Source organism: Pocillopora damicornis, chromosome 3 (assembly GCF_964200805.1).
Source record: "Pocillopora damicornis chromosome 3, jaPocDami1.2, whole genome shotgun sequence".
NCBI classification, from domain to species: domain Eukaryota; kingdom Metazoa; phylum Cnidaria; class Anthozoa; order Scleractinia; family Pocilloporidae; genus Pocillopora; species Pocillopora damicornis.
Window position 1 is genome coordinate 12953700 of NC_142672.1, and position 19119 is coordinate 12972818.

General features: G+C 39.9%; 3 protein-coding genes across 4 annotated transcripts in view; all 3 read left to right on the forward strand.

The window, feature by feature from the left end:
• LOC113674283 (uncharacterized) overlaps nt 1-12736 on the forward strand; it is a 13017-nt gene extending 281 nt beyond the window's left edge. The window contains exons 2-23 of one of the 2 annotated variants that reach the window (XM_089199727.1): nt 1-447; nt 1304-2467; nt 2782-2965; nt 3431-3633; nt 3868-4624; nt 5103-5174; nt 5387-5448; nt 5950-6000; nt 6362-6445; nt 6959-7024; nt 7290-7333; nt 7867-7982; nt 8390-8570; nt 8999-9062; nt 9855-9897; nt 10205-10265; nt 10809-10908; nt 11229-11270; nt 11369-11458; nt 11805-11851; nt 12165-12287; nt 12416-12736. The exon at nt 1-447 is cut by the window's left edge and continues 93 nt beyond it. In XM_089199727.1, coding sequence (XP_089055853.1) covers nt 1-447; nt 1304-2467; nt 2782-2965; nt 3431-3633; nt 3868-4624; nt 5103-5174; nt 5387-5448; nt 5950-6000; nt 6362-6445; nt 6959-7024; nt 7290-7333; nt 7867-7982; nt 8390-8570; nt 8999-9062; nt 9855-9897; nt 10205-10265; nt 10809-10908; nt 11229-11270; nt 11369-11458; nt 11805-11851; nt 12165-12287; nt 12416-12566 — 4152 coding nt within the window. In that variant the 3' untranslated portion in view covers nt 12567-12736. The remainder of the gene's footprint in view (nt 448-1303; nt 2468-2781; nt 2966-3430; nt 3634-3867; nt 4625-5102; nt 5175-5386; nt 5449-5949; nt 6001-6361; nt 6446-6958; nt 7025-7289; nt 7334-7866; nt 7983-8389; nt 8571-8998; nt 9063-9854; nt 9898-10204; nt 10266-10808; nt 10909-11228; nt 11271-11368; nt 11459-11804; nt 11852-12164; nt 12288-12415) is intronic. The other variant, XR_016184803.1, reaches the window with a different exon arrangement.
• Nucleotides 12633-14579, forward strand: LOC113674284 (histamine H2 receptor-like). The gene has a single exon (XM_027190765.2). It carries the CDS (start codon nt 13547-13549, stop codon nt 14441-14443), a length of 897 nt encoding a protein of 298 aa, XP_027046566.2. The 5' UTR covers nt 12633-13546; the 3' UTR covers nt 14444-14579.
• A 1535-nt stretch (nt 14580-16114) lies between these two features.
• LOC149048281 (histamine H2 receptor-like) lies at nt 16115-18390 on the forward strand. The gene is made up of 2 exons (XM_089199728.1): nt 16115-16316; nt 16829-18390. Exon 2 carries the CDS (start codon nt 16841-16843, stop codon nt 17747-17749), a length of 909 nt encoding a protein of 302 aa, XP_089055854.1. The 5' UTR covers nt 16115-16316; nt 16829-16840; the 3' UTR covers nt 17750-18390.
• Nucleotides 18391-19119: the final 729 nt, after the last annotated feature.

Sequence of the window (19119 nt, forward strand, 5' to 3'; positions counted from 1 at the left end):
CCATCTCCACTCGAGCAGGCAATAGGCGAAGCAGGAAACGTCGGTAGGGTTTTAATTGGTGATCTTTCGAAACGACCGCGGGCGGAGTTACCTTCAGTTCCAGGAGAAAACGGCGATGAACGCAGCGCATCAGCTGATCGACAGGGCAACGAACATGATCGTGACGAAAAGGTTAGGGAAGATTGGGAGGACGACTATGAAACCGTTCATGGCAGCAAAAAGTTTGACAAGACTACAAAATACCACAAGATGACTAAGGAAGGTACATTGGCTGTAACTGAGGAGATGGAAGGAGCAACAGCCGAAAACAACGGTGGGGAACCATCGCAACATTTCTACCATGTTTTAGATCATGACAGCGGTCAGGTCGTTCGGCCTGTATATTTGAGAGTTGACAAGAGGAAAAAAAGTGCAGCAAAACAATCTGTTGATGGAGACAAAGAAGAGGTACGAGATGGAGTCGATCCTGATGAGTATTAAATTTTCTTGCATGATACATTCAAAATATAGTAGGTTTTAACAGCAAGCAGCATAATGTTTTGAATTTTTCAAACTTTGCGATGACGTCACATGCCGGTATAAACCCACTTGCTGCTATAATTTTTATGCTCAATGCAACAAATACAGCAAAGGTGACTCAAATACTGCACTGAGTTGTCTTGTAACAAAGCACAAACTGATCAAAGGTTCTTTTGTAGTCATCGTTAACTATCTCTAGTTAATAAAAACACCACATTCCAAAATGCATTTTTTTTTAACTTGCAAAATGTGCTAATTTGAAATTTTCTTGAGGCTTTCAGGTTTTCTTACAGGAAAACTATTTATCACTCCTTTACATCCTGTTATCAGTATCCATACTCTTTCCTTTGGTACTGACAAGGAGAAAATTGTTTAACCCTATAACTCTCACAAGTGATTTACATGTAACTTCTCTCTATAGTATTCAAACATTATCCAGCAAACAGGTAATCAGAATATTCAGACTTATCCTGTAGAATTTGTTACCTTGATCTAACACCAAAACCTTGTACTATATTTACAAGGAAATGTGTAGTAGTGAGTGGGGAGTATAAACAATTAGATCTTGGGAGTTAGAGGGTAAAGCAATCAAAGCTCTTTGTTCCTGATCTTTTCCTTTATTCTCATGATCTTATTGAATGATTCTGCAGTGTTAACGTAAGGAGAAATTAGGTGCAGGTCACTTGCTGGTTTAAAATGTTAAAGTACGTGCGTGTATATGCATATAGATGTTGAGTCTGAAGAAAATTAGTTTTCCTGGAATTTTTTTTTCTCTAACTGATAGAAAGAATCACTGAGTGAGGTCAGTTATAGTAGCGATGAGCTCACAGATGTTACCAGTCATGATGAAGAGAGCACAACTAGTGGATCACGAGCAAAACGTTCTCTTGATTTTGGTGGACGAAGACGCAGTAGGAAAGGCAGCAGAGAGGAAAGTCATGATGGCCAGGATATTGTTGATGGACCAGGATCTCACAGCAAAAAAGGGAGCACTAAACGGCAGACCCCTGACACAATTCAGGAGGTATCAGAAGATGCTGGTGAGGAAGGAGATGGGGCAGCTCCTCCTCCTATTCCACCTTACTTGGAAGACACATCCCCAGAGGCTCCTGAACGTCGCCGTAGGAGTAGACAGAGGTCAGCACTGGATCAGTTGGATGGTCCAGGTGAGCCCCTTCCTCCCATTCCTGGGGATCCACCTGAGAACAGGCTCACGGATGAACAGAGAAGAGCTCTGAAGGTTGTGGAGAGGTTAGGGTTTGAGGGAGTGTCTCAGAAACTTGCTCTGAGTGATCTCTCTGAAGATTCTGAAAGTTATATGACACCAGTGGTGCCCAAGAATACTATTGACTTCAATGGAAAAACGACATTTGAGCGAGAGCAGTTTAATGATACTTTGACAGAAAGTAATGTCCCAGTGTCTGAAGCAACAATCGCGGAAGCAAATCTAAGTTTAGGTCAAACATTTTCTGGTCTGGATGGTTATGAACTTCAGGAGGAGCTGCAATCTCCAAATGAACAAGCACAGAGAGGTAAACATCTTAGTTTTAAAACCCAGGCTGGTAAGGCTAACAAAGTTTCCTCATTTGTTAATCTCCTTAATGCACAAGAAAGGCATAGACAAGCTGAACGATCCTCCAATGCACCAGTAAAAGGACGAAGAGACCCAAGCCCCAACCAGTCTGGGGGTAGTAGCAAAGACAGCCAAGGATTTGTTGATCCATTTAATATCCAGAGACTTGAGGAAGCTCGGCAAGCAAATGAAACATCATTCTTAGAGAGACAACAAAAGTTGGAAAAACTTGTTGAGCAACAGCAAAATCTGTATCAAGAGCAATTAGAACAACAGAAAATCCAACAGCAACAACAGCAGGAAGTTGTGAGACAACAATGGAAACTACAAGAACAGCTTAGGGCATTAGAGAAGATGCAACAAGAGTTTAATGAGGTATGTACGTAGATGTGTCAATATGGACTTGAGGACTGCATCATTGATGAAAAAATTAAATAATTACAAACATACAGATACAAGCTGCTCAGTAAATGGTGCATGTATGCTTTAGTTCCAAATTAGGGTTTACCTCTGGGTAAGCTTATGTGTGTGTTCATGTTTCAACAAATTTATATTTAGAAGAATGTTTTTCTCCAATAAGACCTATTACTCATCTTATGTATTCAAGGTGAATATTATAAACTGTAATATTGCTTTCAGTTTGTAATTACAATCAGGCAAAAATACTGAATTAGTTATTATTTTGACAGAATGCTGACCTGTCACTGCAAGGACCAGCTGTGAGTGAATCTGATGTAAGACTCCAGCGACAACTTGTGCAGCAGCAACAAGAATTCCTTCAAAAGCAGAAAGAACAATTGCAGCATTCTCAAAATCAGCAAGCTAGAGCTCTTGAGCAACAGGAGAAGTTGTGTGAACAGATCGGACAGTTAGGTGTGACATACTCTGTTTGATTCCATTTGAAGTTTGAAATATCGCCTGTCATCAGTTTTACATACCGGTAAACATGTAAATAGATATTTTTTGACTCAAATATTTCCTTAGCTCACAATGCTTTAAATTAGTTTCATTTCAGTATTCCCTAGTCTTGGATTATGATGAAACATGACCAAAAAATAGACAAAATTAACCCAATTGAAATTTTTTAAACCATGAAATATTTTTAACTACACTTTGCACGTGTTGTTTGTTAAGAGAATGAACATGACTGTAAGTTTGGTGAGAAGGTAAAACTCTTCCCTTAGATTATCATAGACCAATTTATGTAAAGAAGATGAAAAAATAGTTTGTGTGAATCCATCAAATTTTATTTAAAATATGTGAGAACGAACGGCTATAATATTCCTTGAATTAACAATTAACTTAATCACCATTTTTCCTCGAATGATTTTTTACCAGAGGAACAGCAAAGGCAGCTTCAATCCAGTGTCAGCCTTCTTAGTCCAGCCGGTGAAGATCTGGCTGAGATTAAGCAACAAGAACAACAGATTGTCAATCTCCTGAATGAGCAACGGCGTCAGGAAAGCGAATTACAGAGACTGCATCAGTTGCAGCAACGAAGACTTGAAGAACAGAGTAACAGCTTTACACATGAAAGAAAGGTTCGAATGATTAATGGAAGCTTCATATCAATATGAACACGTTGCACAAATAAAGTTCAGAATGTCGGTGTAAAAATTTCATGATTGATGATCCCTTTCCGGGGGTGGGGTGGGACAGTTTACACCAAGTCGGTTCATACTACTTACAGTGGGGCAGCTTTAGCAAGATGGTCCCTCTGGTATTTTAGGTGCTTTTTTTTCTTTCACTGACACATCATATCGGGGATTTCTTAGGCTCTAGAACAAAACCAAGAAATGCTTCAAGGAAAAATTAAAGAACAGGAAACAAGGAGGATGCAACTGGAGGAGGAACTCGAGGAAATGCGACGAAAACACGTGGAGTCTGAAGAGCAGTGGAAGAAAAGACTTAATGCTGTGAGTGTTGAATCGTCGGATAGAAAAAGAAGGGAACGACTAGACAGAGGAGATGATCATGGTTACGGTGAGAAGAGACTGGACGAAAGAAACACCCAGGGTAATGTTGCAAGTTCGTATCAAGATAAAAAAGGGAGAAAAAGTAACCGAGCTACGGACGATTCTCCTCAGTTTGACGATGTCAGGCATGCGCTTCAGAGTGCTAGTCAAAGCTCGAACTTGTCGTATCGTGATGAAATAGAAGGAAGACGAGACAGAAATAAGCAAAGAAGCGCGGACAGCTCACGCCACGTTGATAGAGAAGGAAGATGGAGCGACGAAGACGCCGACAGCCCAAAGCATGGCAAGAGAGTCGGGAGGAAAGCGCGGGAAAAAGGGGAAAGAAACTCAAGGAAAACCCGAATGAGAAGTGCTGAATCTGAACCAGTGATAACGAAGACAGACGCAGAAGTAACCAGAGTCCAGGTGGTGAGAGATGACGAAGTTTACCGCTTATCTAAAGGACGAATTGAACTGCTAGAGTCAGAGAAGTCGGCTATGATGGAACTGAACACGTCGTTACAAGAAGAAAACAAGGCTTTAAAGCAGCTATCACTCTCTCTCCAAAAAGGAACAGGTTAGATTGCTACACTTAGTGGTTGCACGTCTAAGTTAGGGTGAACTCTTTTTAGGATCCATCAAATCTTTTTGCTCGCGCGCAATTGGTCTAAACGCATCACGTGGCCGAATATTCCCAATTGATATTCCCCAATTTTCAAACCTAATGTCCACTACGATATAAGTCTTCGTTCAAAATTTGAGCGTTTTGTGGTTGTTACAGAAGAAGGGAAATATTTGTTTGTTCATAAGCCGTACCGGAGAGCACTCAAAAGAAAACATCCCACGCAGCAAACAGTAAGATGTTGGTTAACATTTTTTCACACGCGTTGCAAAATATCTGAAGGATGATAAACACAATAGCCTCAATTTTGCTCGAACTGTCCGTACTTATTTTCGGGCTAAACAGCGGCTATTGATTATATTTGATTTGGCAGTTATATACGTGTTATGCGTGGACAACGACGAGTGAAAAATATTTCTTGTTGTTTACCCAGGTGTCTCTTCTGTAGTTCTACAAAAGCAAATCAAGGACTTGCATCAAGAACAGAAAGTTTTACGTGATACAGGTCTGGTAAAGTTGTTGTCAATTTTATTTTCTCTTTGCTTTCTTTGACCTCTACTTACTTACATTGGTGTCCTTCTTTTTCATCTTTTTCATTTTATGTCGTGCTGTTTTTCTGATCAGTGGAAATTACAAACTACAGGCACACTCTCAGTTGAGCAATTAGCTGTTGAACAGAAATTTAGAGGGATATGTATGCTTTTGCTCTTCTTGCAGTTCACAGACTCAACGTGGAACTCAGCAGATACCAAGCAAAATATCGCCCTGTGTCATTTGAGGTAACGAGCGGGTACTGAACTCAAAGATATTGCTTTCTAACTACACTCATACGAGACATTCAATGTGAAGAGTTTATTTAGGATGAGTCAGTCAGTCTTCTAGTATACGCATCCTGATACAATCTTAACATGTGCACCCTGATAATGAAGCAGTACAATACTTTGAGGAAAGGATAAACTAACCTTATGGCACTGCTAATCACAAAGAAAATCAATGATTATAATGATATTTTACAGGGAGTAGGAATACCAAAATTACAACAAATACAATAAAGAAAGTGGTCAAACATAGGACTGACCGAGCTAGAATGACTTAATTTTCTCGCTAAACGCTTAAATAATCCGAAACTTCCATGATGCCACGCGAACCTCTTCAACGTGCCATCAGAGTATTAATTTATCACTAATTCGTTCCCATGTCACTCAAGCGTCAGAAATAACATTTTTATTTGTAAACGGTTGTGATTGTGTTTCGGAACTCGCGTACTTTGTTCTCTCCAGGAGGTAGAAGGCATGGCATTGCCGTACAAGAAGGAGGCAGCTCCGTGGCTGGTAGGTATAACAATAACTGTACAAATGAAGAAAGGGCGTTGTGAATTGAATTATCAAAGTATTCACAGTTCAATTTTCTTTATAGCTTCATTATAGTAAATAAACCAGTCTGAATATTTTCCCATCCCATAATCGTCAAAGGTGAACTGCAATTGAAGAAAATGCAGAAAAAGAAGCTTGAAGAAATCTATCCTTCGACGAAGCTCCAATCCGTGCATCTGCGCAACTACTGTACCTACTGAACCACGAGTTTGGAATAGAGCAAATATGCTTGTTTTTTTTTTCACTTTAGGGATCTGGTCACGAATATATGAATTAAATGATGCTTCATGTAAGCTGTAATTTCCTCTCTTTTCTTCAGGTAAACACCAAGTTCTTGGCGCCGCTTTTCTTGGCGTACGACGATCGATTGAGAGAAAAAGAACAAATGATCAGAACTTACGATGTAAGTCGTTTTAAGCTTCGTTATCGATTATTAATTCGGTTTATGACGGCCATCCTATTCAGTAAGATTAAAGAAAATAGAGTTTCCTTAGAATAAACGGGATAAGCAACAAACAGGTGAAAGGCATATAGGTTTGGTCCATAAGTGTCGATTGGGAATTCTCTCCTACAACAGGCCGGGCTGGGTATGTTCAAAGCTGGGTCAAGAAAACTCATGGTTAGTGTGAAATTTGATTTTGGATCTGACAGCTGTTAAAGAAAATTCAGTTTAATTCTTTTTGCCTAAAAATTTGATGATTGCATGCTCTGAAAAGAGTAGAGAAAATTACTTTGAAAAAAGCTCTTGAATAGAGAAATGAAGAAACCCGGAACAAAATTTAAGCCTTGGTTAGTGGTTATCGGCCTTCGAAAAGCTGGCCCCAAAGCTCTTTCTTTCCTTTGTTCTTTTACAGTTGCCCTTTTTCGGTTTTCTTCTTAATTGCGATTGTAATTTGGCTGCAATTTATCTTTGTAGGAAGAGTTGAACTCTTTTAAGGCTCGAGTCATGGAAGTTGTCAAGGAAAATCAGCAGCTTCATATGGTAACTTCAGTTTGTCTCAGTCGTGGCTATCAACAGGCAACACACAGATTCTCTGACAACTTTCCTAATGCTGTCATATTTGTAACTGTTGAAGAATTTTTCCATCTGTGGACATAATTTCTTTTCAGTGCTTCATTTTTCATACTACTTTGATTTGTGTTTGTCTACATAGTTCGCGAGAAAGTTAGATTTTGATCATCATCTCGACCTCTATACCTGGTTTCCCGTGTTTCTTATAAAAATTTGTTTAATTTGTTAATGACAGAGCATCAGTAAGGCCAGTCCTGATGCATTGGGGCCGGATGAATGGTAAGAGACGTCAATATTTTGTTCTGATAATGAAGGACTTTTACTTTTTCATCGTTTCCTGGCTGTCTAAACCACGTGAAACTGGTTCGTTTTGGTTGATTTCCTGTAAAATTTTTTCCTCTGTTTTTTTATATCGTAAATAGCACTGTTAGTATTGACAGCACCATTTTTTTTATTGATCCTGTGATGAACTTAAAGTTTTGCCCGCATTTTTTCCAGCAATTTCAAATTGATTGCACTGGTTTTACTTTACTATGACTGGTGATTAGTCTACAATGTAGAGAGCTTGCCAGCGTTTTAACCAATCAATTGCAGAACCACTTTGACAACCAATCGCACCTTGCTTACTCTCGTTTTCTCGCGTTTAGCACTGTGTTCATGCCTTTACTTTTAGTTTTCCAAACAACAATCTTTGTTTTTTTTATTGGCCGTTGTGGTTTCTTCGGTTTTGGTTTTGTGATACTCTACTGCAAAGTGTTCTGTTAGGTCTGTAACAGATTGACTTAGCGGCGTTTGACTCTATTTTCTTGCAGGCAACAACTGCAGGAACAGGCAAAACTAGTGGTTGAGGAGAACGCTCTGTTGATGGAACAACAAGAAATACAAGACAAAAAAATGAAGGAAATGAAGAGAATCCACGGATTAGAAGGTGGCTATCGCTAACTTTTACCTTCCTTTCTCACGCAATGCTAAAGGCGCATGCTTCATACGCTGGTTCGCGAAAGGTTACTTAGAGCTTGCGAAACAAACGGTATCTTTTTGTTTCTCCCGCGAATAAAGACAAGTCTCGCGCGTGAGGGGCAGAGACACACGTGACACGCGCATGGCTCGCCCCTTCGTGCTTGCGTTCATTGGACTGAAAAAACGCAAGTCAGTGATGCGTGTCCAGCGTGGTAATTTTATAATTTTTTTCATATTCGAGACACGGTGTGGTCTTACGATGTTGTTTTGTACCGCTAATCTGACAAAGTTTTTAACTTCATTGATTCAAGTGTTTTAGATATTTCCTTTTCGTCTGTTTTTGATTGGTGAATATTGTCGCTATTTTCTTTTCAGTCTCCAAGTTGTCCAAACGGATTTCAAGTCAAGAGTCAACTCGGCGGCGCCTTGAAACGGAGCTAGATGACATGCGTCGTACCCATAACAACCTAATGCGTCAGCATGAAGCCATGGTTGCTGATCAGGAAAACAAGATGTTGATTCAAGAGCATCTTAGAATAATGGATGAATGCAGGAGGTAAGAGGTTACCAGCACGTCTTTCATGTGATGGAGAAAGAAACGATAAAAACATCCATCAGTTTGACTGGAAATGCGTAGAATTAAATTTTGCATCCGTTGACTAGCATTAGAAATTACAAGGTGACAAAAGATTGCAGCGAGGAAAAGTGCGAATTCCAGAAACAGCTTTTACCACTGTACTTAGAGACCATTTGGTGAATGACATACGTGGAAAATGTTGTAAGACCCAGCAGTGTTGACAGTTTTCTCTTCGTGTTCTCAACTTACCCAGCGTAACGCCCAAATATGTTGGCACAATTGCTTGGAGGAGGCATGAACGAGCGGGAAGGCACCTTCATCTTTACTGCGCCTACTACTCATCAGCTTAATTTGAGCGCGTTCTGCGTAGGATAATAACCTGATTTTCTTGCTCTTCTTTTTTCTAGTGTACTTGAAGACTTGAAGGCGAAAACGAAATCAGAGACAGAGGAATACAATTCGAAGTTACAGGTGAATTAACAAACCATCACAGTTTGTCAATATAAATTACAGGGTACTGGTAGTTTGGTTAGAAGGAAAGTTTGCACGAGTCGTTTTTTTTTTACCCATCACAAGGAATAATAGAGCAGCATTCAAGTTAATTTTGTATCACCAAAACCAAAGTTATCACAACGGACAATCAGTAGAAGCCGAATTATTTACCAGGCCCCAATTATAACTCACAGAGAAAACAAGCTAACCTCCTAATGCGCGGGAAAACGCGTGTTACCGCATCTTAATTGGTTTTAGCTTTGCATCTGATTAGTCGAGAGGATGGCGCGAATTTCCTAGACCAATCACAAAGTTTAGTGAAGCAACACGGACAATTACTTTTGGCACTAAAAAGATTTCACAAAACCAACTTAAGACAAGTTTGTTTTCTTACTCTCCTTGCAGTTGAAGTCTGCCCTCGCGCAAAAATTTTGAGGAATAATGATTTTAGATATGTGAAATTCACATATTTGCACTGTGGTGAAGAGACGAATAGTTGGCTTGTTTGCTCAGTTGGTAGAGCGCTGCGCCGGTATCGCAGAGGTCATGGGTTCAAATTCCGTACGGGCCTGAATTTTTTCAGGTCCTATTTTCAACTACTAGTTCAGTAGTGCTCTTAGCTGCGAGGAGCTCTTAAATTCGAATTTTGAGGAATGTTTCCTCAGTTTTACTTCAGATTGCTCAACATCTTGTATAAACTGCTGCGCTTTTGCTTTGAAGGCCGTTGTTGAAAGTTACTAATGTATAGTGCCTTTTTCATGTTAAATAAAGGCAGTCCAGAAAGAAAAGAGCAACTTAGCCATAAAATTTGCAGGTATTTGTTGTTTATGTAGTGTACGTAAATGCATTTTTAAAAACAATAGAAAATATGTCATGTGCATTTTGGCCGGCCGGACAGGCGCCATCTTTTCACGCAAGTTTGTCATGCGCGCAAGAAGTGGTGCATGACTCCTGTGACTCGTTGTTCGCGGTCTCCACGCTGTCGCCTCATGCTTTCCTTCGCCCTTTAAATAAAAGGCAAAAAAGCCCTTGTTCTTCAGGCTATGTTCATAAGTTGTCAATAATTCTAATCGATTCTAATTTGTGTGTTAAATCTGAAAGTCTCCACTGTTGGATTGCAGATGGCGAAGCTAAGAGCGCACAACTTGAACGAGAGCTTGATGCTTACAAGAAGTCTCTGCAGTGAGTACAAGTTTAATTTTAGGAAGTTGGTAAGATTTTTTACCAGCGTAGGATCAAGACAAATCTGAATGTCCAGAGAGGACTCGATATCCCCAAAACCTTCTGATTTCTTGCTTCAGTGCTCTACCAACTGAGCAACAGAGAAATCAATGGCGAGCCAACCCATTATTAGGTACACATGTGACAGGCGTCCTCCATTCTTGTAATTGACTCGTTCTCAGTCGTCTCTAAAAGGTGCGCGCCAAAGTGGGGAAGAGAGGGCTCATGAGAAGGAAATGGAGGAAAAGACGTCGTCTTCCTCTCTCGCTTTCTCCCTACACATCGCGCTCCGTGCCCCCATCCTACCCAGGTAGCTGCCCCACTTTGAAGACGACTGATTGAAATCAGAAATCAGTTTGCAACTGTAGCTCAGCGCAAACTGTACGCGCGAAAGTAGCGCGATTTGGTTTGTCTGTTGCTGGCATAAAACATAAAATAGGGGTTGATGATTAATTTCTTTCTATAGCCAGAAGGCTGAGAACCGTCGTCTGTCTTAATCTACAGGAAATCGGAGCGGAAGTTTCTGTTTCTTCAAAGAAAGTTAGAGCACATTCAGGAACGAGAGCTGACAGCGCAGGAGACTCTGTCACAAGTTCTAACCATTGTAAGTGTGACGTGTCACTGAATTGCGTGACTACTACTAAATTTTAGTCGATCTTTACCCAGATGCTTCTGGTCCCAACCTGACCACACCCTCTTTGCATCGTTTGCTGCTTTTCTTTTTCCTTTTTTAGCGAGAAAAGCTTGAGCGAGAGAACGTGGCGCATCCGAAGGCATAGGGTCAAAGAAACAAAAAAATTCAAACAGGGGTTGGGAGGGGGTAGGGAAAGGGTCTTCGGCCTGGCTGAAAAATAAAGGAAAGGAGTGTTACGCTTTCTAGGCTTAATGCTTTCAGTGAATTTCACTGAGATTTTCTTTCCTTAGGCGGAGAAAACAGCAGCCGAGAGGGACAACTACGTACAATTTGTAAGTTTACTGCTGTGCTTCCCGTGTACATGTACGTTTTCAAATATTCTTCCAGATACCGTGATGTTGCTATTTTATTAATTGGATATACATCGCAGGCCAAGACACAGAAGGCGGAACAACAGAAAGCTGCTTCGAAAATTCTTGCCGGAACTCAGAACATCAAAGGACTCGAGGAAAAACTCCAGGTACGGAAAATAGAAAAACATCTGGTAATACATTCAGCAACTTGCTTTAGGAAGAGTATATTTAAGTGGTTACTTAAGGAATAATCTTTGTAAAAACAATACTACACATCTTGCACCATGTCACAACGACGCTACGCATGGGCAACAGGAGCAATAACAATTTAATTCGACACGAAGAAAGTCCTATGTGTACATCTTCATCTCTCTCACTCTGGCCCTCATTTTACAACACGAGGTCCGTAAAACTACTCTCGCACATGCGCAGTACGATCGACTTAATCAAGCTTTTCCCTCCTAACACACCCTACTTCTATTTTAGTGTGATTAATTTCTTAATTATTTTCAGGAGTACAGGAGAAAGGCCACGGATAAAGTCGCCATAGTAACGGGAAGGTAGGTGACAGGTTGTTTAGTTCTTCAAATGGAAATTCTCAAATGTGATTTGTTACGACCTGAATTAGGAAAGGACAGACAAGCGTTTAAAGAGGAGATTTACTGATAAAGCTCCCGAGCAAAACGATATGAAAAGGAAATTTTCTGTTTGAACTGATTTTTTTATGAAGTTCTATAGCACAGCTGAGAAGCAATTCTGGTGAGAACTGACAAAAAGCCTAGGAAGACAGCCAAACTATTCAAATAGATACGCGCTGAGACCAAGAAATGACCTGTTAAAACAACGTTTTGTTATCCATCCAAATCCAAACAGGCTGCGAGAGAAAGAAACCGAAATCAACAAACTTAAAGAGCAGTACGAGGGGGAAATTAATAATCTTCGCGCTGTGGTCAGACAAAAACAACGCCAGTTGGAATTAATGATTGGAGACAACAGGTGAGATATAGGATTCTCTCGCGATATGGTCAAGTCTTTCTGCAGATGCTGTTTATGTCATGTCATTCAATAGCAGTTCATTTTGTCGGTTGATACTGAAGTACTTATTAGTTTCATCTGTACCACAGGAACGTTGACAAAGAACTGGAAAAAGTTTGGAAGACAGCAGCCGCTGATAACAGGCGAATGAAGGACACAGTTCGTCAAAAAGGTGGCATGTTTGATTCCGACTCAGACCCCAATGCACATCTATCTTCGGAAGAAGGGGAGGCTGCATAGTCAAACAATGCAATGGTGAGAGACCTTCGCTAACGGAATCGAGAAGACAAGTGCTACAGGACTAATGAATTTTTGCGTGAACACGTGTTGTATAAACAAAATCTAATTTAAAGTTATGGAAAGCTTATTTAAACTAATTGAAATTTTTCAATAAAATGGTCTATACAGTCCTTTTTATGTTTGGTTCGTTATTTTGAAGAAATGGATCCTCACTAGGTGGTTAAATATTTTATTTGATTGGCTTAAGACTGAAAACGGATTATCTATGAAGATGAAACTAACAGCGGGTGATTCACAAATAGTTTTGATTTCTTAACTCTTCCTGCATAACGCTTCATAATAAGAAACCAATTTAAACAAAACAACTGACTTAATTCTAGTATCGAAACCATGATGAATGGAAAGCCTGGGTTTAGAGCGATTGCCAAGTGGCTGCGGAAATGACAGGTTATTTTTTTCACGACTTATTTAATAGGTAATAGAGTGGATGCAAAAATTTAATCATTTTCTTTAGTTGTGAGAACTAAAGTTAATCCCGTATAGTCCAATGAGATACCGATATGACTGAATGAATAAATAGGAAACTCGGTGTAGAAAGTTAAAAAAAAGATGAGTGCTATTGAAACTATTTCTTGTGCATTTTGGAGTAAATTAGCATTAGTGAAAATTGCACAAACCCTACAGGGTTAAGCTCGTTTACCAACTTACACCCAAATGATTTGTTAACATATAACAAACGCACAAAAAAGAATACGCGAAAGGGAGACGACCAATGATTTAAAAAAAAAAGAAGTTAGATTTTTGAGAGGAAATAGGACCGTCATATTTTCGAAACAGAAATTAGTTTTAGGCATTCTAGAAATGCTATTCAGTAAGCCAATGAGCATTGCAGGCTCGCGCTATTACCGTGTTTGTTTTCTCCTTTGAGTCCATTTATCGAACGTGCAAGTCGAAGTCCTAGTCTTCTTTCAGGCAAAACTATGAACAACTCTTCGGTGATCAAAGTTAATCCATCAATCCATAGCGCTGAAGTTTGTTGCCTGTCCCTATACCATGGCAGTGCTATAATGGTAGTTAACACGCTGATTGCCCTGTTAGGTACGTTTGGTAATTTTCTTGTTTGCCTAGCGGTACTCACCAAGCCTCGTCTTCGCCGATGCTCGAATATCCCATTGCTTAGTTTGGCCATTGCTGACTTGATCATAACAGTGATCTGCGAGCCTTTGGTCGTGGCAATGGTCGGTAAAATAACCTTTCTACACGAGTGTGCGCCTAGTCTTGAACTCGGTTACTCACTTTTAGCCAACCTTTGCTGTTCCTCGTCGGTTATGCATCTTGTGGCAATCAGTATGGACCGCTTCTTAGCTGTCACCTTCCCTCTTCGTCATGGTCGGATCATGAAGAACTACGGCTTAAAAATCATGCTGGCAACAGTGTGGGTTGTCGCTTTTGCATTCACCATTGTTCGACAGCTCTTCCCGAGAAAAACTTATTACTTAGCTGCAGTAATGTTTGCCGTTGGTTATTTCCTCATGTTCGTTTGTTACCTGTTGATATTGCTTACTTTGGTCAGGGGAAGGAAACGAAAGGGCCGTCTGGGAGCGCAATCATCCATTGATGTCAATTTGAAAGTCGAACGGCGTGTTGCACTAACACTGGCAATTGTGATCATTTTGTTTTCTGTCACCTGGTTTCCGTTGATTGCTGTTTTTTTCATCACAGGAAAATCTCTGGTTGAAAAGTATGGTCCAGCATACATGTGGATTAGATCTTTGGCTCTCTCTAACTCTGCTATGAACTTTGTTGTTTACAGCGCAAGAATTCGAGACTTCCGCGATGCCTATATCTCGATATCCCGCAAGATGTTCGGTTGCTAAGTTGAAAATGCAAACACCGGTTCTATTGTATGGTAGAGCTTCTGATATTATGTCCTGTGGTAAAGGGATCAGTTGTAATGATCAATTTATTATAATAATATTAAAAATCATACGCTTAAGTTAAGCTTATGAATTATATCCAAATATTTTCCTACTGTCGATTCATAGTTGGAAATCTCGAAACTGATTAATGTAAAGAACACAGTGAGTCAACCTTAATTTGCATTCGAACACATAAAAAACCGCGAATGACTTTATCCATTCGGCATTTTTCTATTCGAAGCATTGAAACATGTCAAAGCAATCCGGTTGTACGTAGAAGAACCTCAATTTTGCTTCAAACTGGTCTTTGCAAATGCAAAGGAAAGGTGTACAGAGGGTAAAGATAAAATATAATGAAATATTAAATACGCCTGTTCTGCAGCTTTTTCAACTTTCAATTTTTCCGTGATGTAGACCTATTATCCCAGGTTGCAATAAAAAGCCTAATACTAGTGCCAGGTACCCAGTAGTCATAATTAGTTTAGTTGCTGGAAAAGCCTCGATATATTATACAGTGACAAAACTTTACATCACAGTGTATTGATGCATTAGCCTCGGCTAGAAAATGTTTGAATCGGTCATTTGAAAGGTCTCGAGTTTCTCTTATCTGCTTCGTCCAATCCATTAAACATCCAAATGTTTTTATCAATGAGGTTGCACGGAAAGACTGACAACTGTTGTGATCTGTCAACTTGTGTTGCAGAAATAGCGATTATTCCATAGAAAGTGCGCAGGAACGATTCTTATGCACGAGTTGCGTTGAATAAAAAAAAAGAACGACTAAGCGCAGCGAACGAGTGAGTTTTTTGATGCATCGCAACGAATGACTAAAAACTGTTCGTGCGCACTTTCCCTGATATGATTACACTCTGAATTACGAAGCGAACGACGATGAAAATGTATCGTTCGTCCAATCAGGGACACGAACAATAGGATTTCACAAGGTAAATCAGTGTGCAGGGAATGAAATCTTTCTTAATACTTTCTGGCACTAACCTGACATTCTCATCGCTTTTTTAAAATTTCGTTCAGGTTAAGAGAGAGAAGACATCAGTCGCGGCTATTTTTTCGTGAGCGTTGAAGGAGGATGGCAAAGGGTTTTTGCGTGACGCGTGATGGCCCCAAAATTTGCTGGGTGACGCGTGATTGTACCCAAATTATCCGCGTGATGCGGGACCGGACATCACAACATGATGCGTGATTTGCTATTTTTACAAGCCGTGACGCGTGATTTACAAGACTTACTAATCAGATTTCCGTGATAAGTGGACGCTCTTTGACCAAGAAGGATACCAGACATTAAAAGTAAATAGACTCTCAACAAAAATCAATAAACCAGGGCAGCTGTGACACTGTCTTCTGGTCTTTTCCGTCCTTTGCTAAGCTTTGCTTGACCTTGGATGTCTTTAATCTTCGCGGTAGGTCCAAACAATCGTGACACAAAAGGCATAAGTTAATAAAGTTAAAATTTGCACATGGACTATGACCTTCTGTGTTAGTTTTGTCGATCTCGTGGTCGTGGTAGTAAAGTCCACGGGTCAGTCCATGAATTCTACAGCTTGAAAAATAGCCAATTTGACAAAGTTCATACTGGTTCTCACGAGACAACCATTATACCATACAAAAGTTCAAACTACGGAAACATTGACAAAACTACGACTACTGATTCCTTGAACAACGAACTATGATGACTATGATGCCCAGACGAACACCTCAGATGTTGAAAAAATCAAGACTCTTCGTTTTTACTGTGTTCAATACTTGTAAAGTACGATTTAACATTCCGATACGAAACCTGAGTAAACGCTCTCGGAGCGTCTAGTTTTAACAAGTAAGTCGTCTTTATTGTCTAACAAAAAGCAATATGTCATGTGAAACGCAATTCATACCAGAAGGAAAACGTCGGATGCAATACAATTTCTAATAATACATCCGATAGGATAAAAACCTTACAGTATTAGTTGAGCGTACTTACTCCTTTTTTACGTGACGCGAGATTGGTTAAAAAAATCCTCCGTGATGCGCAATTTAATAGAAAAATTCGCGTGATGTGTGATTGCAACCCCCCCCCCCTCCTTTGCCACCCTCTTAATATATCATTTCTTGTATTCGAAGACTCGATTGATCCAGCCCACCCCAGTCTCCCTCGAGATCGTATATCAAATGCAAAAGTGAAACAACTGAAACTCCAATATCTGTATTCCCTTGACACTCGAAGAACATATTTAGATATCTCGACAGAATTGGTAGTTCACACAAGTAATTGGGAATCACGCCATAATTTCTTGGCTCCCGAAGAAGTAAACAAAAGAGGTTTACACATCAGCTTTGCTTTGTTTCCAGAATTAATCAATAATGAATGTACAGAATATTTCATTGGAATACAGCGCGAATACTTCAAGTGACTCCACAGACGATTGCGTCCTTCCGCAGACACATGGCGTGCTTCTTATGATAGTTAATTCTATAGCAGCCGTGGTCGGAACCTGTGGAAACATTATGGTTTGTATTGCAGTGCTCACGAGCACTCGTCTTCGTCGCAGCTCCAACTTCCTTCTTCTCAGTCTGGCCATTGCTGATTTAGTAGTGACGATGATCTGCGAGCCTTTGGTAGCTGTTATAGTCGCTAAGAGAGCGTTTCTCCATGATTGTGCATCCAGCCTGGAGCTTGCCTACGTTATCAGCTCAAACCTCTCGTGCTCTGCATCAGTCATGCACCTGGCAGCCATCAGTGTGGACCGTTTTCTTGCCGTCGTCTTCCCTCTCCAGCACAAACGGATCATGAACAGTTACGGTTTGAAGATCATGTTAGGAGTTGTCTGGGGCGTATCTATCATTTTCGCTTCATGCCGCATTCCCTTCCTCAAGGAGACATCTTATCTAGTTCTCGTGATGTTTGTTGTAAGTTATGGGTTGATAATTATCTGCTACGCGACCATCGTGACTTTTCTTGTCAAAGAAAAGCGAAGAAAAAGTGAACTCAGAGCACCACCCACAGTTGTTGTCAATTCCAAAATCGAGCGCCGCGTGGCGTTTACACTAGCAATGGTAATAGCTATCTTTACCGCATGTTGGCTGCCGATGATTGTCGTGTTCTTTGCTGCTGGTAAATCCCTTGTTAAGATGTATGGGACTGCTTACATGTGGATCCGATCCTTGGCACTTTCAAATTCAGCCATGAATTTCATCATCTACAGTGCAAGGATTCGTGACTTCCGGGAAGCTTACGCTCTAATATGCCGAAAGACTTTCCACTGCTCGTAATAATTCAGTCGTGAGTATCAAGGCTGGGCATCCGAACTATCTGTACACGTTATAGTCAATCGTTAACTTTTGAGGAAAGACGGGCAAAAGCAATGAGAAAATTAACCGTGAGGGAATGAATCAAAAGGATGCAATGTAAAAACGTGAATTGGTAAATTTAGAGGTAAACAGACAACAGATATATTAAGAGCTTTGAGAGATCTGAAGACACCGATTCTAAATATATCATTTCCTTTCTGCTGACATAAAAGTCAACGAAGCAAATAATACAGTGTGCATATTAGAAATTTAGAAACATCGCCCAATATTTTATGTAAAAATTAACCCAATTTGCTACAGCGGAAGTAAGTCGATATCGATTTACTCAAATACACCCGTATTTGAGTGTGCGGAGTTTTCAAAGTTTATATCACACTGAAAACCAGAAATGTTTCATATTGTTTCGTGATAGGTTGCTTAGCATTTGATCAGTAATTTTTATTATAGCTAGTTTGAACAGTATTGAATAATAAGGGCTCTTATACTGTAGAGTGTCATGGAAATATAGCGGGGTATGGCGCTCAATAAATGTATTTTAATTTTTTCTTTTTTTAATTCAAAAGAGACACAAACACAAATATGGGCGGCCGTCACCGCAAAAAGTACAGGCATCGTCTGTCTTTTAAGAGATCTATTTAAACTACAAATGAACAAGTTGCCTTTGGCGAAATGAAATTTTCAAACCAAAAATGATTTATACAATTCAAGAAACTGTGCAGCCACCCTTGTTGAACTGATTTAATAGAAAAAACACGAGTGGCTCAGAGTTAACTGAAATGGTTCAGTGTCGAAATGACAAAGTCAAGTCTTGAATGGATCAGCGTGCTGTGACATTCATTGCTATGCCAAACAGTCCAACTAACTGTACTTTTGTTCAGCGACTTGACACAAACGGTTCAGAGTAGTGTTAAATGGCTTAAGTTATCGGCAAATGGTTAATCGTAAGCCGCAATGGTTTAGAATTGCATCAATCTGCTTACCGTAACGTGAAGTTTCCAAGAGTTGCGGCTTAACTATGGTAAGAATTCTCCATTTAAAGTACAACAGTTTTTACATTAAGAAACTGAAAAGGTTAAAAAAATAACTTGAAACTGGCTAATAGCAATGTTAACTCCCACCATGAGGTCTGATGACAAAAACAAAAGATTGCTATCGTTGAGAACTGCTTCATTGTTCTCGCTTAGATGTTAAGGACCGCAAAGTATTTCATCGTGAAATTTGTGGGCCATTTAATAAAACCTGCACTTGATTTTCTGTTGATTCCCGGTTAGGGTTGTGTGTCAAATGAGTAAGTTTCAGCATATCACACCTGTTTTGCAGAAGCTTCACTG

Bases quoted from the DNA above. Each gene is read 5' to 3' on its own strand.
- LOC113674284 (XM_027190765.2), top strand. From the start codon at position 13,547: ATGAACAACTCTTCGGTGATCAAAGTTAATCCATCAATCCATAGCGCT.
- LOC149048281 (XM_089199728.1), top strand. From the start codon at position 16,841: ATGAATGTACAGAATATTTCATTGGAATACAGCGCGAATACTTCAAGT.